General features: G+C 36.1%; 2 protein-coding genes across 3 annotated transcripts; both read left to right on the top strand.

Annotated features, from left to right (window-relative positions):
- The first annotated feature begins 1,119 nt into the window (after window positions 1–1,119).
- LOC134841484 (arginyl-tRNA--protein transferase 1-like) lies at window positions 1,120–2,741 on the top strand. Its single transcript, XM_063857508.1, has one exon. The coding sequence runs from the start codon at window positions 1,120–1,122 to the stop codon at window positions 2,476–2,478; it is 1,359 nt and encodes a 452-aa protein (XP_063713578.1). The 3' UTR covers window positions 2,479–2,741.
- Window positions 2,742–3,130: 389 nt separating this feature from the next.
- On the top strand, window positions 3,131–15,580 carry LOC134842462 (phosphatase and actin regulator 2-like). Of its 2 annotated transcripts, none has more exons than XM_063858812.1 (8): window positions 3,131–3,399; window positions 5,892–6,069; window positions 6,333–6,860; window positions 7,607–8,043; window positions 11,814–12,082; window positions 12,472–12,609; window positions 13,636–13,712; window positions 14,219–15,580. In XM_063858812.1, exons 1-8 carry the CDS (start codon window positions 3,162–3,164, stop codon window positions 14,232–14,234), a joined length of 1,881 nt encoding a protein of 626 aa, XP_063714882.1. In that variant the 5' UTR covers window positions 3,131–3,161; the 3' UTR covers window positions 14,235–15,580. The 2 variants fall into 2 exon arrangements, with proteins under 2 accessions (XP_063714882.1, XP_063714883.1); XM_063858813.1 differs by having other exon boundaries at window positions 5,898–6,069.
- Window positions 15,581–21,829: the final 6,249 nt, after the last annotated feature.

Below are 21,829 nucleotides of genomic sequence, written 5' to 3' on the forward strand. Positions count from 1 at the left end.
GACTTATCGAACGTTTCGATACCGCTATTGTTTCCAGATCATCCGCTGCGTTATCAAAGACTCTTTCACCTGGTATGAGGTAGCGATCACTGTCAGGGTCTTGATATACCTCCCTGTCCAGATTCCTTGCTCGAGTCTCCACTAGCAGTGTGTGGATCGCTAGCTCTGACAGTTCCGATCCTGAGCTCGAGTTCCTGTCTGAGTAGGTGTCGATTCCTGAGTTCCGGGATTTGCCATCCATTGAAGAGTCTGCGATAGAGCACGTCCCCTCCTCCAGATCAGTTCTGTGACTTCTTCGTATCCATCTGAACTCCCCGGACAAAACTTTATTCTGCAGGTCCTGTTTCTCCTCAGGAACTTTTTCATCTACATCAGACTCCCCGGACAAACTTCCTTGTCCCGGTTGTTGATCTTGAACTCGCCGGTTCTTCTCACCGTTCGTCTCCCCGGACAAACAATCTTGCACCAGGTTTCGTTCAACCTTCTCACCTTCTTTATCCTGGTCCGCAAAGGTAACTGTTTTCTTTTGCGTCTCGTTCCCCTTTTCTTTCCGACCGTATGAAGTACTGGTTTTTAAATCAAATTTTTATTATTTTATAGAGGGCAGCTCTGATCATTTGCTCTCCTGGTCTATGTAAAAACTTAAGTTTAAACACCCTGTGAAAGTTCTCCTAAGTCATCTTTACAGCAGGCATTTTAGAGAAAAAAATCTAAAATTTCACTGCTTTTGGAATATGAAGAAGCTATGCATAATGCATCAATACTTTGTTGCTGTTTTATGTTCGAAAAAAAGCTCCCCTGAATTCAAAAACCCGGTACGAGTATGCTTTCTGCGCTCCCAAAGCGGAGGGTTTGCACTGGTGCCATTTGCGGCGATTGTAGTCGCTCGTCTGGCCCACCGCGGGAGGGTAGCACCGCTGGACCCATCACTGCTGTGTCTTGTTTTATTGGTTCAGTTTTTCTGAAAATCTATTGTTGCTTAAGGTAACTTGCAATTGTGACCTTTATGGCTCTGAAATTTAAATTATGAAAGCATAAAAGCTACCATCTGAAATTGTTCCTTTATTGTATAGTCTAAAAATTGAATGGGTGAAATTTCAAACTGGAAATTTCAGAGCAATGCCCGAAAACGAGTATACTCTTGTAGAATATTTTGGGAAAAGTGACGGCTCAGAATGTGGATATTGTCACGGTTTGATAGATGGCAAGCGATCGACACATGGAATGTGGGCTCATTACATGACCACTGCAGTTTACCAGTCTTTAATTGATCGGGGCTGGCGCAGGTCTGGAAAATACTGTTATAAACCGGTGATGAATGAAACATGTTGTCCACAGTACACTATCAAATGTGATGTTACTGTCAACCAGTTGACCAAAGGTCAAAAGAAATGCTTGAAGCGATTTCATAATTACATCCAAAATGACGTCAAGCCGAAAACTTTGTCGAATGAACACAACAGTCTGGAGCATGCGCAAACTAGAAGCTTGGTTAAGGCGGCCGAAACTCCCAAACAGAAGCCAAATCAGACGAATAATGTACAAATAAAAGACAGAAGTAGGAAAAAACGCTTTCAAAGATATCAGCGACAGGTTGAGAAGTTACGTTCGAGGAACCTGACTGATTTGCAGATTGAAGAGCATTTCAAGAAGAGGATAGAATTTAAGCTTCAGAAGCAAAAACCAAAGGCGATAGAAGACTATTTCGCGTTCACGAGCTCAGCAAAAAATAAACTGGAAGTTAAGCTTGTCAGCTCCGCTGATGCCTCAGTATTCGATTCTGCGCAGAGGAAAAACGAGTTCACAGTATACAAGAAGTATCAAACAACCATACACAAGGATGAAGAAGACAAGATTACTGAAAAACAGTTTCAGCGTTTTCTTATTGACTCTCCGCTGAAGTACTCGGAGTTTGACCAAGAAGTGTCTGGGGGCTCGTTTCACCAGCAGTACTGGTTGAATGGGGAGCTAATAGCCGTCGGCGTGATTGACATTCTTGACTTGTGCGTTTCAAGCGTTTACTTCTTCTATGATCCCAGCTATAACTTTTTGTCTCTCGGACGAATTTCAGCCTTCCAAGAAATCATGTTCACCCGTAAACTTCACTCGTCGCTTGTGAACTTAAAGTATTACTACATGGGATTCTATATTCACTCTTGTCCAAAGATGAAGTATAAAGGAGAATACTCGGGAAGTTTTCTCCTTTGTCCAGAAGCATACTCGTGGCACCCTATTGAAGAGGTGTCTCACTTGCTAGATGTCCAGAGGTATACTCGTTTTGCTGCAGAAGGTGCACCAAAAGCGCCTCCGGGATCTTTGAAAGATTTGCTTGTTCTGTTTGATCAAACAGCGATGACATACATTCAGTATCGTCAAAAGACTGGATCCAATAAGGACGAAGATAAAGAAGTTCTCGATATCTGTCAATTAATTGGAAAGCGAGCAACGGAGTTTGACTTCGTCTTGTATAGAGGCTGACGGAAACTTCGTCCTGTACAGTTCCTGAGAAATAAAAATACTGAATGCTATTGTAGAATACTGATACTAATTAAATTCATTGTGTAAAAAGCCATTGAAAGCATATATTTTTGAAGGAAGTTGAGGCTCCTTCTACAGTTTAATTTACAGATGTTATATTGCTATTTTAATCTATCAGTATTCAATGTTGAAAAAATTGACATCGAAAGTGTTTCTCAAGAAAAATCTGGAAATGTCTAAAAATTCATACAAAATACGAGATAGAGTTGGGTTGAGTTCTGAGAAAGATTTCAAAAGTTCATGTTGTTTAACCTAAATATGTTCTTTTTCGAGTGTAAGTAAACCATCCGCTGAAGTATAAACCAACCGAAAATGGACAAGAGTATATAGCCCAGCCGACAAGGATCTCTTAGCTCTCTCACCAATAGGGTACTTGTTAACGAATTGCCACCCCTATAAAGAAATATTTCAATGATTAAGCATATGTCAATTTTGTACCTATTAACGAATCTGCCCCCTTGCCAAAAAGGGGAAATAGATAGAGATCCTATAGCAATTATGAATTTTTGGCTAGTTCACACTTCGTTTGGTTTATACACCATCATTTCTTAAGTTCATGTGGTGAACTTGTTGGATGGAAGTGTGTTGTTTTCAGTTACTATGCAATCATTATTTAATGAGTGATGACTAAGGTGAAGGGCGCCTCAGTGCGAAGTGCACAGCAGACACCGCGCACTACCCCCAATGACCCATCGGAATTGGCGACCTCCCCTGACAATGTAGCTGCCCAGCCGGTCAACCCGGGCGAACAAACAGAACACAGAAAGAAGAAATGGTCTCTATTAAAGATATTGCGCCCCTGGGCCTGGAAGAGCTCGAGGAAAGAAAGGCCCATGGAAAGACACAACTCTCTACCTCTAGGTAGGGATTATAGTAGATGATCGTGTAATATATATTCAGCATATAATATAACACAGAATGACAGCATATATGAAAAAAGGAGCACAGAATGTTCCGACCATTCAAAAACTATATAAGTCAAATAAAAGTCGTTCTTTTTGTGCGTGTTGTGGTACGAAAACTTATCGAACGCATAGACAGTTTGCGAATTAGGCGTACTCGACATCAGTTGCCTGCAAAGAGTGAATAACAAACAAAACATCAGAAAAAAAAACAAAAAGTTAAAAATACTTTTTTCTAATTTTGCAGAATAATTTTGTTGCCGAGGAAACGCTAAATAAAGCTTCCAAAACTAAATTTTCTGGAGTAAAAATAACTAGTTTTTCACTAGTTAAAATAAAAATTATCTATCATAAGTCGTGTTTTTCATGACGAAATGGCGTTTGGATCTTGTTAACTATCCCCCCTATGGTACCTTGTAACGAATCTCCCCCCCCCCCTTATAAAGAAAGAATTGAACTGTTAAGCATATCCGAATTTTGTACCTTGTTAACTATTTCCCCCCTATTGCAAGAGGGGGGAAATACTTAACAAGATCCGGGCTTTTATATGATATTTTTCTCGAAACATTCCGATGATTATTTGTGGTCCCAAATTTTGCATGAAAAAAAACTCATTCAAACACATCCGAAAAACAAGATCGAATCAGTGGTTGGAGCAGATTAATTTATTTATAATATATTGTAATACAATAGCATATGTAATGTATATATCAAACAAACAGACTATGTTATAGTTTAGCCTGAACCACATACTGAAAATAACCGAGAGACTCTGTATTTTCAAATCGAGACTAAAAAAAATTGTTCAAAGGACCACTGTTTGCGTGTTTTTCAATTTTTTTTCAATACAGTGAAATATAAAAATAAAAATGTAACGATTTTTTAGATAGTGCCTTTTCCAATGAAGTAAAGGTTGTCCAATATAGCTGGTCCCTTTTTAATGATTCCATTTCCTAGAGTGTTTTGAAATACCTTGTTCATTTTTTAGAAGGTAGTAAGTATACCATTAACGCAATGGGATAGAAGTGAAATTCACTTCATTCGTTACCCATGCTAAAACTACAAATAAAACTTCTGTTAATTCTGTGTTACACTTCAGTTGTCTCCAAATAACCATAATATATTTTAAAGATATTTTAAAAAGCACGATGAATAATTTTTTGTTCGGATGCTGAAAAGCATCTTTTAATCGTCAGAGGCTTTTACGTATGCGAAGTGCAGTTTTGCCGATGCTTGCGAACAGTCATTTTTTGAAGCATTTTTGAAAATCATCTGATAGTTTTGTAAATGTTGCTAATTTTAAAAAGTTGATTAACGTAGTTCAGACTTTTATATTAGTCGCGATGATATTTTTTTTCGTTTTTTGTTTTAAAGAAAAGTCTTAAGGTTTGTTTGTTCATGCTCAAATTTACAATTTCGCACTTTGAATTTTGAATTCAGTTCATTTCCTTTGTTAAAACGAAGGCAAACTCCGCTATCAAACAGCAAAAGTGTAAAGGTCACGAAAAACATGATTGACTTCTAGTTTCAGATCTGTTTTCCAAGAGTATTTAGTTTTTTTCAGGATAAAACTATTAAAAATTGTTCACGATCATTTTTATATTTCGGCGTTTCAACTTGATTTCTTAACCTGATTTCTTACGCTCATTTCAAATTCATTTGCTAATGGAACACGAAATTACACTCTTCAATAACAAAAGTGCAGATGGAAGGGAAATTAGAGCCTAGCTTTTAGCGTTAAACGTTTTGATTTGTAGATTTCCCAGTGGAAATAAAAACCTATCGGCAGGAGCGGATTAGGGGGGGGGGGGGGGGGAGATGCGACCTCCTGATCTCCCAAAGGGTTCCCTTTTTTACGGTTCTCTTATTATTTTACGAAATCGTGTTTTGGTCTAACAGCTTAAAAATGGACTTTTCCCCCACCTTAGAGCCAACCCCCACCCCATCTTAGAATTTCAATTTTGAAGAGTTATTTATTCATTGTCATATGGCAATGAAATGGAAATTTGAAAGATGGAAGGGGGCGGAAAAAGCCTAAAAATTTTCCAATAGATTAGTTTTGAGCGTAAAGCGCGCGCCGATAGTACTCGTGACTTTTTTGTCCGAAATCCCCCAAAATGGCATTTTTGGGTGTTTTTCACACAAAGAAATGGCGGACAAAATATGGATTTTTTGATGAGGCGCCTCTTGTAAAAATACTGGATCCACTCCTGTCTATCTAAAGTTTTTGAGATTTTTGAAGGTTAATCGTTTTCGGTTTTCGAGTTTCATTGAATTTAGATAGCGTAATATGGGCAGAAAAAGTAGCATAACTGTACAAATCCAGCTATCAGTGATGTTCAAAAAAGCTAATAAAATTATGTCATAACTCCCGAAAGTTAGTCGTTTTTCGACTGTTTGTTTTGAGTGAATTGCACTGCATGGATGTGTCTGAATGGTAACTGGTGTTAGTTTTAGATCCCTACAGCAACCAGGGAGAGTTCTGCCAACAGCCGGTGGGGGCTGGCATGGTTGGAAGTACGGGGGCCACAGGGTCAGTAAGACAGCAGATGCAGAATAATACGGATGGGCCGGTGATCAATGATGCGACTGAGAGAATGAAACAGGAGCTGACTGAAAAGTTTGCCGGGTAAGATGTGCTGATTTGTGCGTTAAGGTTTGATGTCATTATTGTTGACCTGATCTTTGAGCTATTCCATATTTCGCAAATTTAACAGTCATTTTTTGTGTGCGATTTTGATTTAACTCGCAATATCATTTGGTTTTTGCTACTGGTAGCATGAACAGAGAAATGTATTTTTTAAACTTTTGAAACTGAATGCCAATTTGAGAGTTATTTGAAAGATCCTGCGTGAATGTGTGATAATAATAATGTGTCTTGTGTGGTTTTAGTGGCTTTGGCAACAGATCCAACAGCTTTACCCCAAATGCGACATCAGCAGTAGATACGACAGACGGCCCACCGTACACCTACACTAAGCCCTCATCCTCCTCTCTCCGCGAGCACAGCTCGAATAACAGCAACATTAGCAGTAATATCAACTCCAACCTTAACACCATTTTCAGCCACAGCTCAGCTGCCTCTAATAATCCCAACAGATATCCCCACTCCGCAAGTGGATCCGGGAAGCCGATGGTAGGTGCCTCAGGAGACTCACAACGTCCCTCGTCTCAAGGAATCCCGAGTCCCTTCGTCATGACATCCACGTCATCATCAACAGCAGCTGTGAGTCATAGCATCAAACCGCATGTAGTAACCAGGTCGCCCAATCAGTTTGGACCGCAGCAGCCCAGAAGAGCTGCGCAGGAGTCTACTTCGTCCAGCGAAGGCGGCGGTGGTGGCAAAGATTCCGAATCGGACGAAGATGACGAGGAGGATGAGCCCATGCCAGACAACGCATTCAGTCGGCTAGCTAACATGTAGGCATTCCAGTAGAATTGTTCAATTCCTGACTCCGAATCTAGCAGATTTTTGCTGAATTTTTTTGGATGTATTTATATCATGCGTAAATTACGCCGGATCTCTTTAGCTATCCCGCTATCATTGTTAGAAAAGAATATAGACTGGCTAATATAAATTACTAATTCAATGTTAAGAGTAAGCGTATTTTTTACCCAGTAACGAAATGATCTTCTGTAATATAAAAAGAGATAAGTCAAGTTTTGGTTTGCATTTTGGTCTTATAGGTGTCTTCAAGCATTTTTAAAGTACTTTTTCGGCATAATTTAAACACTAGGCAAATCAAAGAAAGGGGGAGAAATATTTTAGCTGTGAACGTTGCAGGGTTGGGAAAAAACGATTTTTATTGAAAAAATCAATTCAACAGCGTTTTTTTAAAATAAAAAGCATGTTTTATTGTTTTTTTAACAGTTTGTTCAGTTCTAACTTTCTGCCCTCACACCGATGATCTAATAGATATGCGGCAAGAAAAACGGGAGTCAGATAATCATCTCTTTTTTGCTACAAAATGTTTAAGATGATCCGGTGCAAAATTGTAGAGATCGAACCGAGTCAATAAGGGAAAGCGGCTCATATCCCTATCGCAGCGGTTCGACTCCCAGACAATGCTAGTTTTTTGCGATAAAAGTTTTAAAATAAAAAACGCTGTTTTTTATTTTCTGTTGTAAATCGTGTTTTCACACTGGAATGTTGATTGTTGTTTCAGTGACAAACCCCAGAAGATGAACAATTCATGGAATTCGCCAGTGTTACCTCCTGCCGGCTACAACCGCAACAGCGGAGCACCAGTTGCCAACCACGCCCACTCCCATTCAGCAGCCTCTGCCGTGTCCCCCACCTCCTCTACTTCTGGGGGAGGGTCTGCTGCTGGGGGTGTGAAGTTCATGCCCACAGTGTCAACCATAGGGTTCCCAGCTCCCTCGGGGGTGAGCAGGGGCAATGTGATAGCCAATAGGAACGCGTCTGGTTTCGACCAATCGGAACTGCAGCAACGTCTGAGACAGCGCAATAATAAGAACAGAGAACAGCAACAACAGCTAAACAACACTTCTAGTGTCCTGAATAGTGCCAGTAGGTATGAGAGCAGATTGAGCGAAAATCATCATAATAACAACAACGACGATGACGACGAAGAACTCTATCGTGAGTAGACAATTTTTCCTCATTGTATAAGACGTTTAAACGAAATCTTCTCTTATTTATAATTGCGAAAGCAAAGGTACAACAACCGGTTACTAAACTTTTTTCACGTTATAACCTTTGTCCACAAAATTCGCACGTTGTTATACGTTTATCAACTTGCTGTAGAATAAATTTAATATCAATGACTGTTTCGTCCTGTTTATTCTAGAGGCTGTATCGGCACACACCTATGCTTGAGACAGCAAAATCCCTAGAGATCGAGCCCGGCCAGTAGTATTTTGCAAACTTTTTCAGATTCACCTATCTGCTTATTTTTTGTCGGCTTAGTTTTCGCAGCCGTAGCGAGTTTTTAAGTTCCTAATGATGCAGGTAACCCAGGCTAAGCGCCAAGCTTTTTGTTTATTTTTTTTTGCATTTTTAAATTGAGCAACAAACTATCTGAACCTTTTTATTGATTTGATTTGTTTATTCCTCTGCGCCTAATCACAGTCATTCATTTTTAAACTACAAATGGCGAGCAGTTCCGATTCGCCTCTGTGTTCGAATTTAAAATTGATTGAGGCGATAAGTAGTAAGCACTCAATGCCCCAGTACTGTTCCGACTTCCGAAGAAGGTGAGGAATATGTATGCGCGGAGTGTTAAAAAACTTTGGCCTATCTGGGGATCCATCTATTGATCTGCATGTCGCCAGCCGAGTGTGCACACTACTATAGTAAACTTTGCTTGTTTTGGTATCCTGTACTACAAAATCTTTCCAAATTGAATTGAGGCAGCTAATTGGCTTTATGAACTCAACCCATACACGACGCGAATTGCAATACTCAATTTTTTATTTAATCAACCTAAAGTTCATAGTTATGCCAATATTTAATTTAACAAAAACTATCCTAGACCAATTAAAGGGCAGTCGGAACATTCAGGGCTTTGCCCTGATACAAGCAGTCTTGTTTGGTTATGGATATAAAACTTAATATGGTAATAATACGTGAAGTTCATACGCGTCGACATGGGAACTGTTGCACGTAGTCTAAATAATTATGAATGAATTAAAGGTAAATAATTGAGTATGATTGATTTCCAATTACAGAGATTATGAACCGTTTAAGTCCAAATGGTGTGCCAAGCATATTTGTTTGAGTTTGGCAAAGGAGATCTAGAAATTACTATTTTGAAGAGTGACTACTTCTAAATACACTCGCTGTCGTTATACTCTCGAATTCTTAAAAGAAACCCTAAATGGATAGACGAATTCAAAAAATATGGGGAAACTTTGGTAAGATGTTCGCTTCACCTTCAGTTTTAACACAGGCAAATGCGTGTCTTATCGGTTTCACTTTTCGATCTGTTTTTAATTTCTGTGTTCAGTTTTTTTTCCGACTTTAGCGATAACGGCTGATTAATAACGGCTAAAAGCTAATGGTGACTTGAGCTCAAAATTAAAATGTTCTTTCACCTGCAATCATTTTTTAGTTGTCAAGCTGGGATAATTAAAGTGTGCTATTTGACTTTTTATTCCGACTTTCGAAGAAAGTGAGCAATATATGTGCGTGGGGTTGTTTTAAGACCACTTTCTTAAAGACAATCTAAAAATGGGAATTGAACCTGGAACCTATTTGAACTCACGCGGGTTTACTACTCTCTCTATCCTAAATGCACTTGAAGTCTTTAATTGCTCGCTTTTTACTTTGAAGACTTATTCCATAATGCTAAAAGCGTTGCACAAATTATTATACCGGGCACAAAATTGTTCTAAATTTGACTTAGGCCTCAAATTTTAACACTTCATTTTTGATATTATATATAGTTAACCAAAATTATCTTCAATGTTTGTTTGAGACCAATGAAAGGGCAGTCGAAACATTCAGGGCTTGGCCAAGATATACGACGAGCTCTCTTTTTCTATTAACTCGTAGCGTATGTGGCAGTTTCAATCATTTCAATTTGAAACGAGGAAATTTACTATGTGTCTTGTTACTAGATGAAACGTATATCACTAGTACTTGAAATGTAGAAAAAAACATCTAATTTTTTTTGGGAAAAAAGTAATTGCAAATATCTTTAAAGTAGTCGAGTATTCAGTGCTTTGTCTTAATAAGAGCAGTCATGTTGCAATATATGCATATAAACAATAGCTAAAATACAAGCGATGATGAAGATAACTTATACAGGCTATTGTATTTTTTCTTGTATTATTTCGAAGAAAATGACGGAGTGTTTGCGCTCCTTCTTTTTTTGCAACTAGCCTGCCTTAACAAATTTTGTATAATCTTTCAAAAATTATTGCAATGAGCTGAAAAAATTTAAAAAGTTATGAGTTAGGTTTAAATTTAAAAGTATTAAAAATATATCAATTTTTGTTCAAGTTATGTGTTTTCAATTCAAAAGGGGTAATTTAGGATAATGAAAACGCGTTATAATGAAAACGCGTTATTATCTAAACATTTTTTCGAAATGTTTAGATAACTATTTGTGAACAGTTAAAAAGAGTCGATAAAGGTAGTTCAGACTCTTATATAGGTCGCGACAATATTTTAGGTTCAAATTTTTTTTCGCGGTTTGATTTTGATTTCTTTGCGCTCGCGATAAGCAAGCGTTATCAAATTAGATTATAGACTTTTTTCTACTTAACTAGTTTAACAGAATCACTTGAAGAATTTGAGATTGCTTGCTTTTTAAGGAAGGTAATTTTCATGTGGGTACAGTAGTGTGGTGGTAAGGAGCGGGGCCATGACGCGAAGGATCGAGGGCTCGAATCAGAGACAATGCTAGTTTTTCTAATTCGATGGACCTAGTTCAGACTTTTATATAGGTCGCGATGATTTGTTTTTTAGGAAGTCTTGAAATCGAAATTTAATAATCAGATTTCTCAGCGGAATAAAAACTTTACCCAATGATCCCAGTTTTCTGAATTTGGGTTAGCTTTATCAAAAAGGTGCTAATTGTAAATTGTTCTAGAAATTGAAAGAGGTTTAAGGCCATCTATTTTTTTCTTGTAAGTTTGAAAATTGTGATTTTTTCAAAACAAGTCAGTTTTTTTTGCGTCACTTCTCTTTTACAACTGTCAGTTGGCTATGTTCATTATAGTTGCAAGCGTTAATCATTGTGTTTTAGGGGACTTGAAATTTTTTAATAAAATCACTTTTTTGGCTCAACGTGTCTGCTCAAAAATTGTCGGCTTTGTTTCCGTTTCGTCAGTTTTTTTCCGTTGCTAATTTAAATTTTAAATGCTTTGTTTGGCATGTTCGCCTACATTGAAATTTTATCGAGACAAACGAAAATTTCAGTAGACATAGTTTTTTCAAAATTTTTCGATTTTTTTGTACTTTGTTAAAAGGAAGGCAAACTCCAGTATAGAACAGCACAAGTCTAAAGGTCACGAAAAACGTGATTGACTTCGTTTCGAAATTGGAAAGTAATTTTCAGATTTCCCTGCAAAATAGAAATTTTACTTATTCATCCAGTTTTCTCAAGTTTGGTTAATTTTATCAAAAAAAATGCCGATAATAACTTGTTCCAGAAGTTCAAAGAGCTTCAAGGGAATCTAATTTTTTCTTTGAAAGTTGAATATTTTTTTCAAAAAACAAGTCAGTATTTTTTATCTGTTCACTTGCGTTCATTGACTCTTTTCCAACTGTCTGTCAGCTAGATTTAAATCGTCTTGCCATTTTTTGTTTCGTATCAGAAACACAGTGTTGAATGAGACCAAAATGCAGCTGTAATACATGCGTAATTTGTAATCTGATGTTTCAATTTGGAGTGGATGTTTCAGCCTCCAAGCTGGAGCGGCGAAGGAGTCTGGCGAAGCACATCCAGACTAGACCCACTCTGGCCGACTTGCACGAGAAGAACATCATCCCTTTGAGCAGTGCGATGGAGAGCAGAGAGAAAATCAAGATGGAACTGACGCAGAAATTGTCTCGCAGGATATCGATGCGACCTTCCAAGCAGGAGTTGATGGACAGGAACATCTACTCAGAACTGACCGACAAACAGAAGTCGGAGGAGCTGGAGTCAAAGAAATCGAATCTAAACTATAAGGTACACAACAAAGCGCCTCGCATCATCTGAATTGTCAATTATTTGATATGTTCTTAAGGACGACTTGGCTGAAATTTGATAATATGGATCATAGTTTAAAGATATGTTTCCAAGTTCGAAGATATGGTTCAAATTTGAAAATACGGATTCGAAATAGTTAAGTGTTCACACAAAACTTTTTATATCAATCAAACAATCATTCGAGTGTTTCAATTAGCTCTCACGTGGAAAAAAAGCTGCTGAGTTTGTCGAAACGTGCGGAAAGTTGTTATCGCAAAGGGCAGTCTTTTAACATGGCAATTAGTTTGTCATACTTTTCCAGAAGTTTCTCTGTGACCCAAATGTTCTTTACGCATTCTGTGCTGACTGATTGTGTGTTTGTGGTGTAGTTGAGTCAGCGTCCGACAGTTGAGGAGTTGAAAAAGAAGAAGATTCTGCGGTTCGACGAGTATGTACATGAGACAGACGTGGAGGAATACGACAGGAGAGCAGACAAACCATGGACCAGACTTACCCCCACCGACAAGGTACCACACTTAACAACTCCACGATATCAATATATAAAGACTCGACAAAATGGGCCTTTTCAAAAAACAGAAGTCAAAAAACATTTGGAAGCAAAAGCTTTTTTTCGCATAAAGCTAGTTCTTTGTGTCAGTATTTTTTGGAAGTATTCAGTCGGCAATACTATTTTATGGACCGACCACAATGCTACATGAGTGGAGGAGGAGAATCTGAACATTCAGATCTTAGAAGTTTTGTTTCACTTGTGTTGTTTCTGTTTTTAATGAGTCGATGAACGTAGTTCAGACTCTTATATAGCTCTTGGTGATTGTTTTTTTAACGAAGTCTTTGAGTCGGTTCACGTACAAATTTGTTTTTTCGAGGTTTGACTTTTGATTTCTTTTTAAGTTCAGTTCATTTCTTTTGTTAGAAGGAAGTCAAACTCCACTATCGAACAGCAAAAGATTAAAGCTCTCGAAAAACGTGATCGAATACTAATCGGCTTCTGATTTCCAAGCGGAATAAAAATTTTACCTGTTGATCCAGTTTTCTCAAGTTGGGTTCATATTATCAAAGAAGCGCCAGTCGTAAATCGTTCTAGAAATTCAAGGAGCTTAAAGGGCATCTATTTTTTCTTTGAATTTCGAAAATTGAGATTTTTTCAACAAAGTTAGTGTTTTTTATGTTTATTTGCGTTCATTACTCTTTTCCCAATCTTCGATTGGCTATGTTCAAAAACATTTCAATCATAATTTGTTCTTGAAATTCAAATAGCTTTAATTCTTATATTTTGTACTTTGAAGTTGGAAGGCCGAGTAGATAGTCGGCTAATTTTTACGATTAGGCATCGTTTTGCGATTTTTCATATGCATTTCATGATGTTTTAATTGTGACTACGCAAAACAATTGTAGAAAATTATTAATGTTTTTTTTGTTCTGAAAAGGAAAGCTAGTCGGAACATTGTGCGCTTTTTGTACAACTGGCTACTCGTGTTCTTCTCTCAACGAAGTCAGTCTGGAAAAAAAACATTTCATTTGTGATTTATTAGGCGTTGATCAGAAGAGAGCTGAATGATTTCAAGACGACAGAAATGGCAGTACATCCAGAAAGCCAACAATACACCAGGCAAGTACTCTTCACAGGATCCCTCAAACCCACTTGGTCTTTTGATATGAAAATGAAATTTCAGTGGCAGGTTTGAGTTTGCAAACTTTGCTATATCCCTTCATTGTATAAAAAAAAACAGGTTTCAAATGTTGGCGGCATGAAATTTGCGTTACTAACAATTGCGCAACGGAAAAACTGACCGAATGGCAAAAATACCAAGAAAAGTAAGGGCGGATCTAGGTGAATCAAACTTTTTTTTGCGGTGCTGCAACCCTAAAACAGTCGACACCCTTGGCCGATGTTTGCCCATAAGACAAATTTACCGATTAAATTTCGGTCTTGTTTTTTTCCAGTTTCAAAATTCGTGTATGAATACTGACTGCGGAGGCTTAAAGCCGGCCATGCCTTGTTAGTTGTAATTCTCACTTTGAACTTTTTCACAGAACTACTCAATAATAGACCAGAACAAGTTCTTTCTGATTGTTTTCCATGGAAGCACTCGTCCATGCATTTAAGTGTTTCAGGTTACACAAACCCTAGAAAACAGAGTACCCAAGAAAGCATAATGGCCATGTTAATGAAGCTCTGAGAGTATCGACAATAATGTTCCAGTATCTATGAAAAAATCCCGGATGGAAACGTCTCTCAATAGTTCGGGGCTGGTCAATCGCAAGAAAGGGATTATCATTTGTCATCGTAGAAATAGGAACAGCGGATGGGGTTATTGTGTGAATCAGTAACAGCAGTTTGAAATCCAAAAAAGAAAAGGATATGATAAAATTTAAGACTTCATGGTAATCGTAAGCGAAACTCAATCACGCTCTTTTTGATGCACACACATTTTCATGCCTTTTCAGTGAAAATTTGGTCATGTCAGCTCGTAAATATAAACTTAAATGGTGCTAAAATTTCTGAATTTTTCTCTATTTTGAATAGAATCATAGTTGTGTAAGCCTATCGTCGCCCGCCCGCCTGCAGCATCCCAAGACGTGAACGAGTCCTATTCGCGGTGTAATGAAACGGCTAAGAGACTTGGACTGTTATTTGCCCTAAGCAAAACTCTATTCGCCCCTCTAAATTTCTTCCCTCCGAACCGTTAATTCTGTATTCGTGTCATGATTTGTTACAATACATTTCGCATACGATAAGTGAGATGCATGTTTAATTAGCTCTATTTAAGGAAATTAGATTACATAACAATTATTTCTGATCCATATATACGATTTGAGTCAGTCGAATTTTTACTGTTTTGGATAAAATTACATGAAGTTGCCGCCAATAAAGAATATATATTGTTAGATAACATTTTATTCGATATTTTGTGCTGCTTCAGTCTAAGAGACTATTTTCTTACCAATTTCTATTTAATATGTGTAAATTAATTACATCTGATCTGCATCACGGCTCCACTTGAATTGTTCTGATTTCCTATTCAAGCTTCTCTAGTTTTCCCAGACAGTTTTTGAGACAATTCTACTTAGCACAGTATTCGAACTTTAACAGACATTTTCAAACCTTTTATCTAATATCTAAAATATCTAGAGAAATTGAATTTCGATCAGCTTTGGAATATCATTTACAGCTAGAATGATTGCAATCGATACTTAAGTGCTAAATTTGTAATGCAGTGTTTTTCGCGAAGAGATTTTTGACCTACCAAGAATTACTTTTTGGCTATCTAATGTTAACAAAAAAGCTGTGTACGACTCAATTAAATGGATGGCTTACCCTAATGTAGGTCAAAATTATCTCGAAAACCAAAGAAAGCTAAACGCTGTATCGATTGAATGAATGGTGTAGATATTGCGAATTTTTTTCGAGTCATTTCTTACATAATATCATTTTCAAATTGAATAGTATTCGCTATTTTTTTAAGAAACAGTAGGACCTTTTGAACTGCCCCTCCTTCTGCACCCCTGCCTAATACGGACTAATTCAATGACATAGAATATGGCAATGTTGTATCTTGTTCTCTTTGCAAGGGGTGGGGGTAGTTAAAAAGGTCGAGCGTACCCTCAATGGTTAAGTTTGAGCGTAGAATGGTTTAGATTGAGAAGCTGTTTTTCTTTTTCGTCCCGAAAATTACCAATTTTGAGAAAGAAGATGCCAAATGCGTCTTAAAGTAGCCGCCTGTGTTGATATGGCACGCTTAGATCTGCAAACTAAAAAATTTTCTCAAAATTGGCAATGATTAAGAGTTAAGATTTCATCACTTATTTAGCTCGTGTTTTTTGTTTATTTTTAGGGGCTTGGCTTCTAAATTCTGTTCAAATTCAAATCAAACTCAGTTGCTAAAAGGATGACAAATTGTGCTCTCCAAATACGAAAGGGAAACAGCGCAGAAAAGCGTTAATCGAAAAGGGAATTTAATTTTCAGAAGTCACAGTAGGAATTAAAAAATTGCCCTTAGATTGAGCTTTTCTACTTGAATTGTTTTTGTTGAAAAAGTCAGGCAAAAGATGTTTGGAACTTAAAGAGCCTGAGGGGATTTTTTTTAAGTCGTTTAACGTAGTGAAGATTCTTATATAGGTCTTGGTGATTTTTGTTCCGATCCTTTGACAAATCTGGAGGAACTTAGTATTCGGATGTGTTTGCTTTTCACGCAAAATGAGGTGCCACAAACAATCATGGGAGTGGGATGAATGATATATTTTATAAGAGCCCTTTCAAACGTGATTGGAACAACTTTAAAATTTTTGAAAAAAAATCGGTGTCGAGAAAAACCATTTTGAAATTTTTGTTTTCTAGTCTTATTCAAAAAAAACTGCCGAAAAATGGAATCTTTAACTTATTTTCGTGTTTCTAGTCATTTTTCTGCAAAAACTGATTTCCAATTGGCCTTTTTCGCTATGGTTGTCCATAATGCCTAATTTTCAGGTTTTTGCTGAAATATTTTTTTCAATTCGCGCGGAAAAAACGCAGAAATACTAATTTGAAAAAACTTTTTTCTTAGGCTATGGTCTGAACATTCTGTGCTACCTGCACAATAAACCGCTGTCATTATTTGTTTATTATTTTTTTCAGGAAAAAATTTAAAAATGCTCTAATAACAAGTAATTGAGTTTCTACAAAGTAGTGTAATTATAAACGCTATTAGAATTTTTAACTGAATTTTATCTGCTAAAAGTGAGGTTAAGCGCTCTCGTGAAATATGAAATGCCACGCAAATCGTGAACTACTTCTAGTTTTGAAAGTATTATTTATTTTTAAAATTTTCTCCCTAATAAAAAATTTTCCCTTTGAACCAGTTTCATCAAATTGGGTTAATATAATCAAATAAAGTTTCTGGCACAAACTTTTTGAAATTAAAAGAGCTTTACGCCAAATATGTTTCTTAATTCGAAAGTCAAAGTTTGTTTTGAAAAAAGTAATTTTTTATTTCCTTGCGCTCCTGGAATTTTCTCCAACTGTCTGTTGGCTATGTTTTATCTAAGAAACTCGAAAGATGAAAAAAAATATATATTTAAAAGTCTCTAAAGTTTTATGCCGAGTTTCGGTTAATCACAGTCTTGGATTCTTTTTCACAACCAAAGTTTCCGTTTTTGTGAAGAGAATTGAAAGTGATTTCATAGCCAACTACACTTTCGATAGCAAACATCTTGTAATAGGGAACTAGACTTTTGCCGTAAACAATTTTTACAAATCTTACTTGCTTTTCTTACTTGCTATTTCAATGAGGCTTAGATCGAGATTCTTCCCACATAACCCAGAGTTAACGCGGTTGCCTTATACGTTGTAGCTTGACCTTGTTTGTTTCAGTCTTTTTGAAATTGAAAATGTTACCGGTAAAACTGAAGAGTTCGACTTGTGCGTGTTCTGATGTTTTGTCAGCTTGTTTGCCATTTCGGGGATTTCTCTCGTGTTGTAATTAGTTTTCAACGTAGATGCAAGTGTTTCATTATTTATCACAGCAATTTGTAAAATTAGTAGCCCTGTCGTGGTATGTTCCTTTTTCCGCTTAAAAGCTTTCTTCCAGCTAAATAATTTTGGCTTATATTTTTCCGAAAAAATTTCATTTTTCTCCAATTTTTTTTCTGATTTCTTTTTTTTTCTGTCTCATTTTCTGTTCACTAGTTTGCAATGTTTTTACGATTGAGAACTAGGTGGGCGATTTTTGTTATCTCAAGCGCTTGTCTTAAAAATTCAGTTTCTCTCTATTTAAATTGCACGTTTTACTCCATTTTTTCGAATTTTTCATAGGTTTGATGCTTAGCTTTTTTTAAAATCTTTGTACTGCCTACTGGCAATGGTTTTTAAAGGCATAACAATGGTTTTGAAGCCAGGGGTTGGCTAGAAAAGTAATGAATTTTATACGCTTAAAATGATAATGTTTAGATTTCAATTATGAACTTTTTAATTTTCTATGTAATTGCAATTGAGTGGTGTTTTTTTTTTTTCAATTTAGTGACATTTTTACCTTTGCGATAAGCAATGGTTTTGCTATGGGGCACTAGGTTTTTTTCCCGTAAATAACCTTGTTCACAGAATGGTCAACTCAGTAGGAGATGTGAGTATCACTTCTGATATGCTCAAATTCTTCAAAGCTCAAAAAACTAACATCATTTAAATAGTGGTTAGGTAAAGCCCGTTTCAAGTTATAAACTGTTATCAAAAAAATTCTCGAATTATTTTTTTTTTCGTTTTCGTGGTTTTTGTTCCAGTTTCTGTCGGTTCATTTTCCGTTTTTTGAAACACCATTTAAAAAAAATTGCTATGGTTTCCTTGACTCAATTTTTAAAGTATGGGGTTTGTTGTAAAATTAAGTTTTTCTTAGTAAAACTAGAAGTTCAATCATTTGTAAGTTAATCATTTCTGATTTTGGGTTTTTTCTTAATTTTCGCTTATGTTATATCGGCATAGTCAACTTATGTTGCGTAATTTTGAGGGCAAATATATTCGCATGCAATTATGTGTTTCAGAATGCATGGGTCGTAAAAGCTTTAAAAACGGAATGAAAATTTTTATGGCAACAGTTTAGTTTTTGGCTCAACATGATTTGACCCAAAAATTGTTGCCGTTCGTTAAATGATTTCCAATTCTTTTTATTAGGCTGTATATTAGCTATATCGTATACAACCATGATTTTTTGTAGCTGATTTTTTTTTCATTTTTTCAAGTTGTTGTTTCTAAGTAATTTTTTCAAGTTGTTAATTCCAAGTAATTTTTTCAACTTATTTTTTCTGATTTTTTGTGTCGTTTTCATTCACTATTGTGTATCTTTTTCATTCACTATCGTGTAGCGTAATTTGTTTATTCCGTTGCAAGTGTTGCGAAGCTCCGCTTCGCCTGTGTGTTTACTTTTGCTTTTGAATAAAAAAGGCCCAGTAATTTTCATGAGGTCTTTTGCTGTCTTTCTTAAAATTTACTACGAAAAGGTAAAGCTCACAGCAAATCTGGAGTAGAGTACAGCACAACCGCTTGAGAAATTATAGATTCAAAGTTTGAAGTCTACTCTAAGAACTTCATTCAGAAATTGTTCTAAAGGAAAAATCACTTTATAGAGTAGATTTCAAACTTTGAGTTTACATATTCTCAAGCGTACATAAAGAAGTGGTCTAAAGTTTTGAACATGTAACACGAATAACTATTTCGCACTTTAAAGTTTTCGGAAATAAAATGAAAATATTTGGTCATTTCATTTTACGGCTCAATTATAACACTTAGCTTTGGATATTGTTAAATCGCAAGTTAAAGTCCAAAAGTTTTTTCATACCAAAAATTTTTGGAGTGTCTCGAGGACAGTCGGAATTTTCAGGCCCTTGTTCTAATACGAGTAGACTTAAAAGATATTTTATACTTCGAGTACAGCTGGATAGCTTACACTATTTTCACAACATCATATTAATCTTGTAGTTCTACTTTTCTGAGAAAGTGAAAAAATATTTGTTCTTGAGTGGTTTTTTCATCCGGAAAAAGTTCGACTTATTACTTAACTTTTTTCACAGTTTTTTTGTATAATCTAAAATCTAGTTTTTCTTTTTTCGTATAAAACAGTTCTTATTGTGAGTTTCAAATAAGGACTCAATTTCTAGTTTTGGATTCAATTTAGGGTTCAATTTCTCTTAAAGGAATCAATTTCCCAAAAACAGCGTCCTCTGGATTCCAATTTGGGATGTTTTCGAAGAGCGCCTCCGCGTCTCTTTGTTTGAATAACTCAATTATTTGAAATAGAGTTTTTGTAAGACCTGAAAATTTTTGATGCTCTGATTGCATAATTGAGAAGTTACTTTTCCACTGATAGTTTCGCCCTAAGCTACGGGGTTATAAAAATGCCATTATCAATTAGAAAAAAAATTGCTTGATATAATGCTATTCACGTACTTTTCAAATGGAAACAGAAACCGGCTGAGCGTTCACTCCAAATAACCCAACTCCAGATGTAAAAATATATCGTTTTGTAACTCATAGCATTTGCTGGGAAAATTTATCTATTTTTCTCAATTTGCTGATATACGAATAGTTTTGTTCTTCTCCTGAAAATCAAACAAAGCAAGGAAAAATATGCTCAGGTGTTCATACAGTGATTTTTGAATGAAATTCCTAGAGTAGACTACAATATTTTAATCTACATACTCTCACGTGGTTGTGCTGAACTCTTTTTTAGATACGCTTCAAGCCTGCGTAAATAACTGATCTAAGATGAAAAGTTAATTTATAATTTTGAAAGTGTAATACGAATAATTATTTCGGAATTGAAATCAAACTGATTGTTCATTTCTTTTACGACTCAGTTTAAACACGTAGCATTTGATATTGTTAAATTGAAACTTTACGTCCATCAAAACTTTTTTCTTACCAAAAACTTTTGGAGTGTCTCAAGAAAAGCCGTAGTTTTAGCAGACTTATAAGATATTTCAAGTTTCCATTAAACTTGGTTAGCTTAAATTACTTGAGAAATATCATAGTTTTCTTGTTGGTCAAACTTTTTAAGATGGTGGCGAAAAATTTGTTCTCGGGAAAAATTCGACTTCTCACTTTTAAGATTATATAAAAAGTTCTGTCAAAAATGGTAAACTAAAAAGTTGAATTTTGCCCGGATGAATATCCCACTCGAGAACAAATATTTTGCCATTTTCTTAAACATTTTTTTATATAACCTTAAAAGTACTTTTGTAGCTCACATTAATAAGATTAATTTCACTTGCCAATATAAGTTTTTAGTTTATGAGGGTTTCAAAATTACCAATAAGGTCAATTTGGCAGAAAAAAAATTGCGGTTCGATCCAGGAATCTTTGGCTTTCCAGATGCGTGTTTTTGCAGTAGAACAACATCTGGTAGAACATTTTTATTTGGAAAACAGAATTTTTATGTTTGGGGTGATTTTTGACAGCCAGTTTTGATTTTTGACAAAATATGTTTTGTACCATCTGGAAAATTGTTGTCCGGAGCTTAAAATTGAAAATAAATGTCTCTTGTGATTTTTGTGTGAAGTTATGGGGTTTGAAACGGTGGTAAGGCGTTCACTTCGAGACCCCCTGCATTGGCATTGCTAGCAAGTGAGGACGAGCTCTCAATCGACCAATGGCCCATCTACCTCAGTCAGCTGCACTAGTGATACCGCTAGGAGAAAGAGAGAGAGAGAGAGAGAGAAATAAATAAAGAAAAGGAAAACGGCATTGAGTCGCAAAAAAATTCGTCTGGATAGAATTTTTCTGAGTTTCGACTTTTGAAGTTGCCATTTTTTGACGAACTGATTTCTTAAGCTCAAAATGATACAAATATGTTTTCTGTGCTTCCAATTTAAAATTGGACATGCTAGTGTATCAGGGCGTCGCGCTGACACGAATAGTCTTGTTTTGAAGCTTAAAATTTAATATAAGGCAATGCTAGACAAAACAAGGAGAGCCGGTTGCTGTGCAAGTAGCACAGAATGTTCCGACATATTTAAAAAAAAAATACAAATAAAAGTTCTTCAAATTATTAAGATCTTCAAAATAGAGTGGCTTCTTGTTCGCGTAGTGATGATAAAACTACACATACGCGTGAAAAAAGTAAGTTAGGCATAATTGACAAAACTTTAAAAAGTTATTAAATAAAACAATGAAAAAATAAGAAATTTTGAAGTTTTCTCTTTTTAAGAGTAAATTTTTACAAATTTTTTATTGCCAGGAAAATGTCAAATGTAGCTTGGAAA

The sequence above is a fragment of the Symsagittifera roscoffensis genome, chromosome 3 (assembly GCF_963678635.1).
Source record: "Symsagittifera roscoffensis chromosome 3, txSymRosc1.1, whole genome shotgun sequence".
Classification (NCBI taxonomy): domain Eukaryota; kingdom Metazoa; phylum Xenacoelomorpha; order Acoela; family Convolutidae; genus Symsagittifera; species Symsagittifera roscoffensis.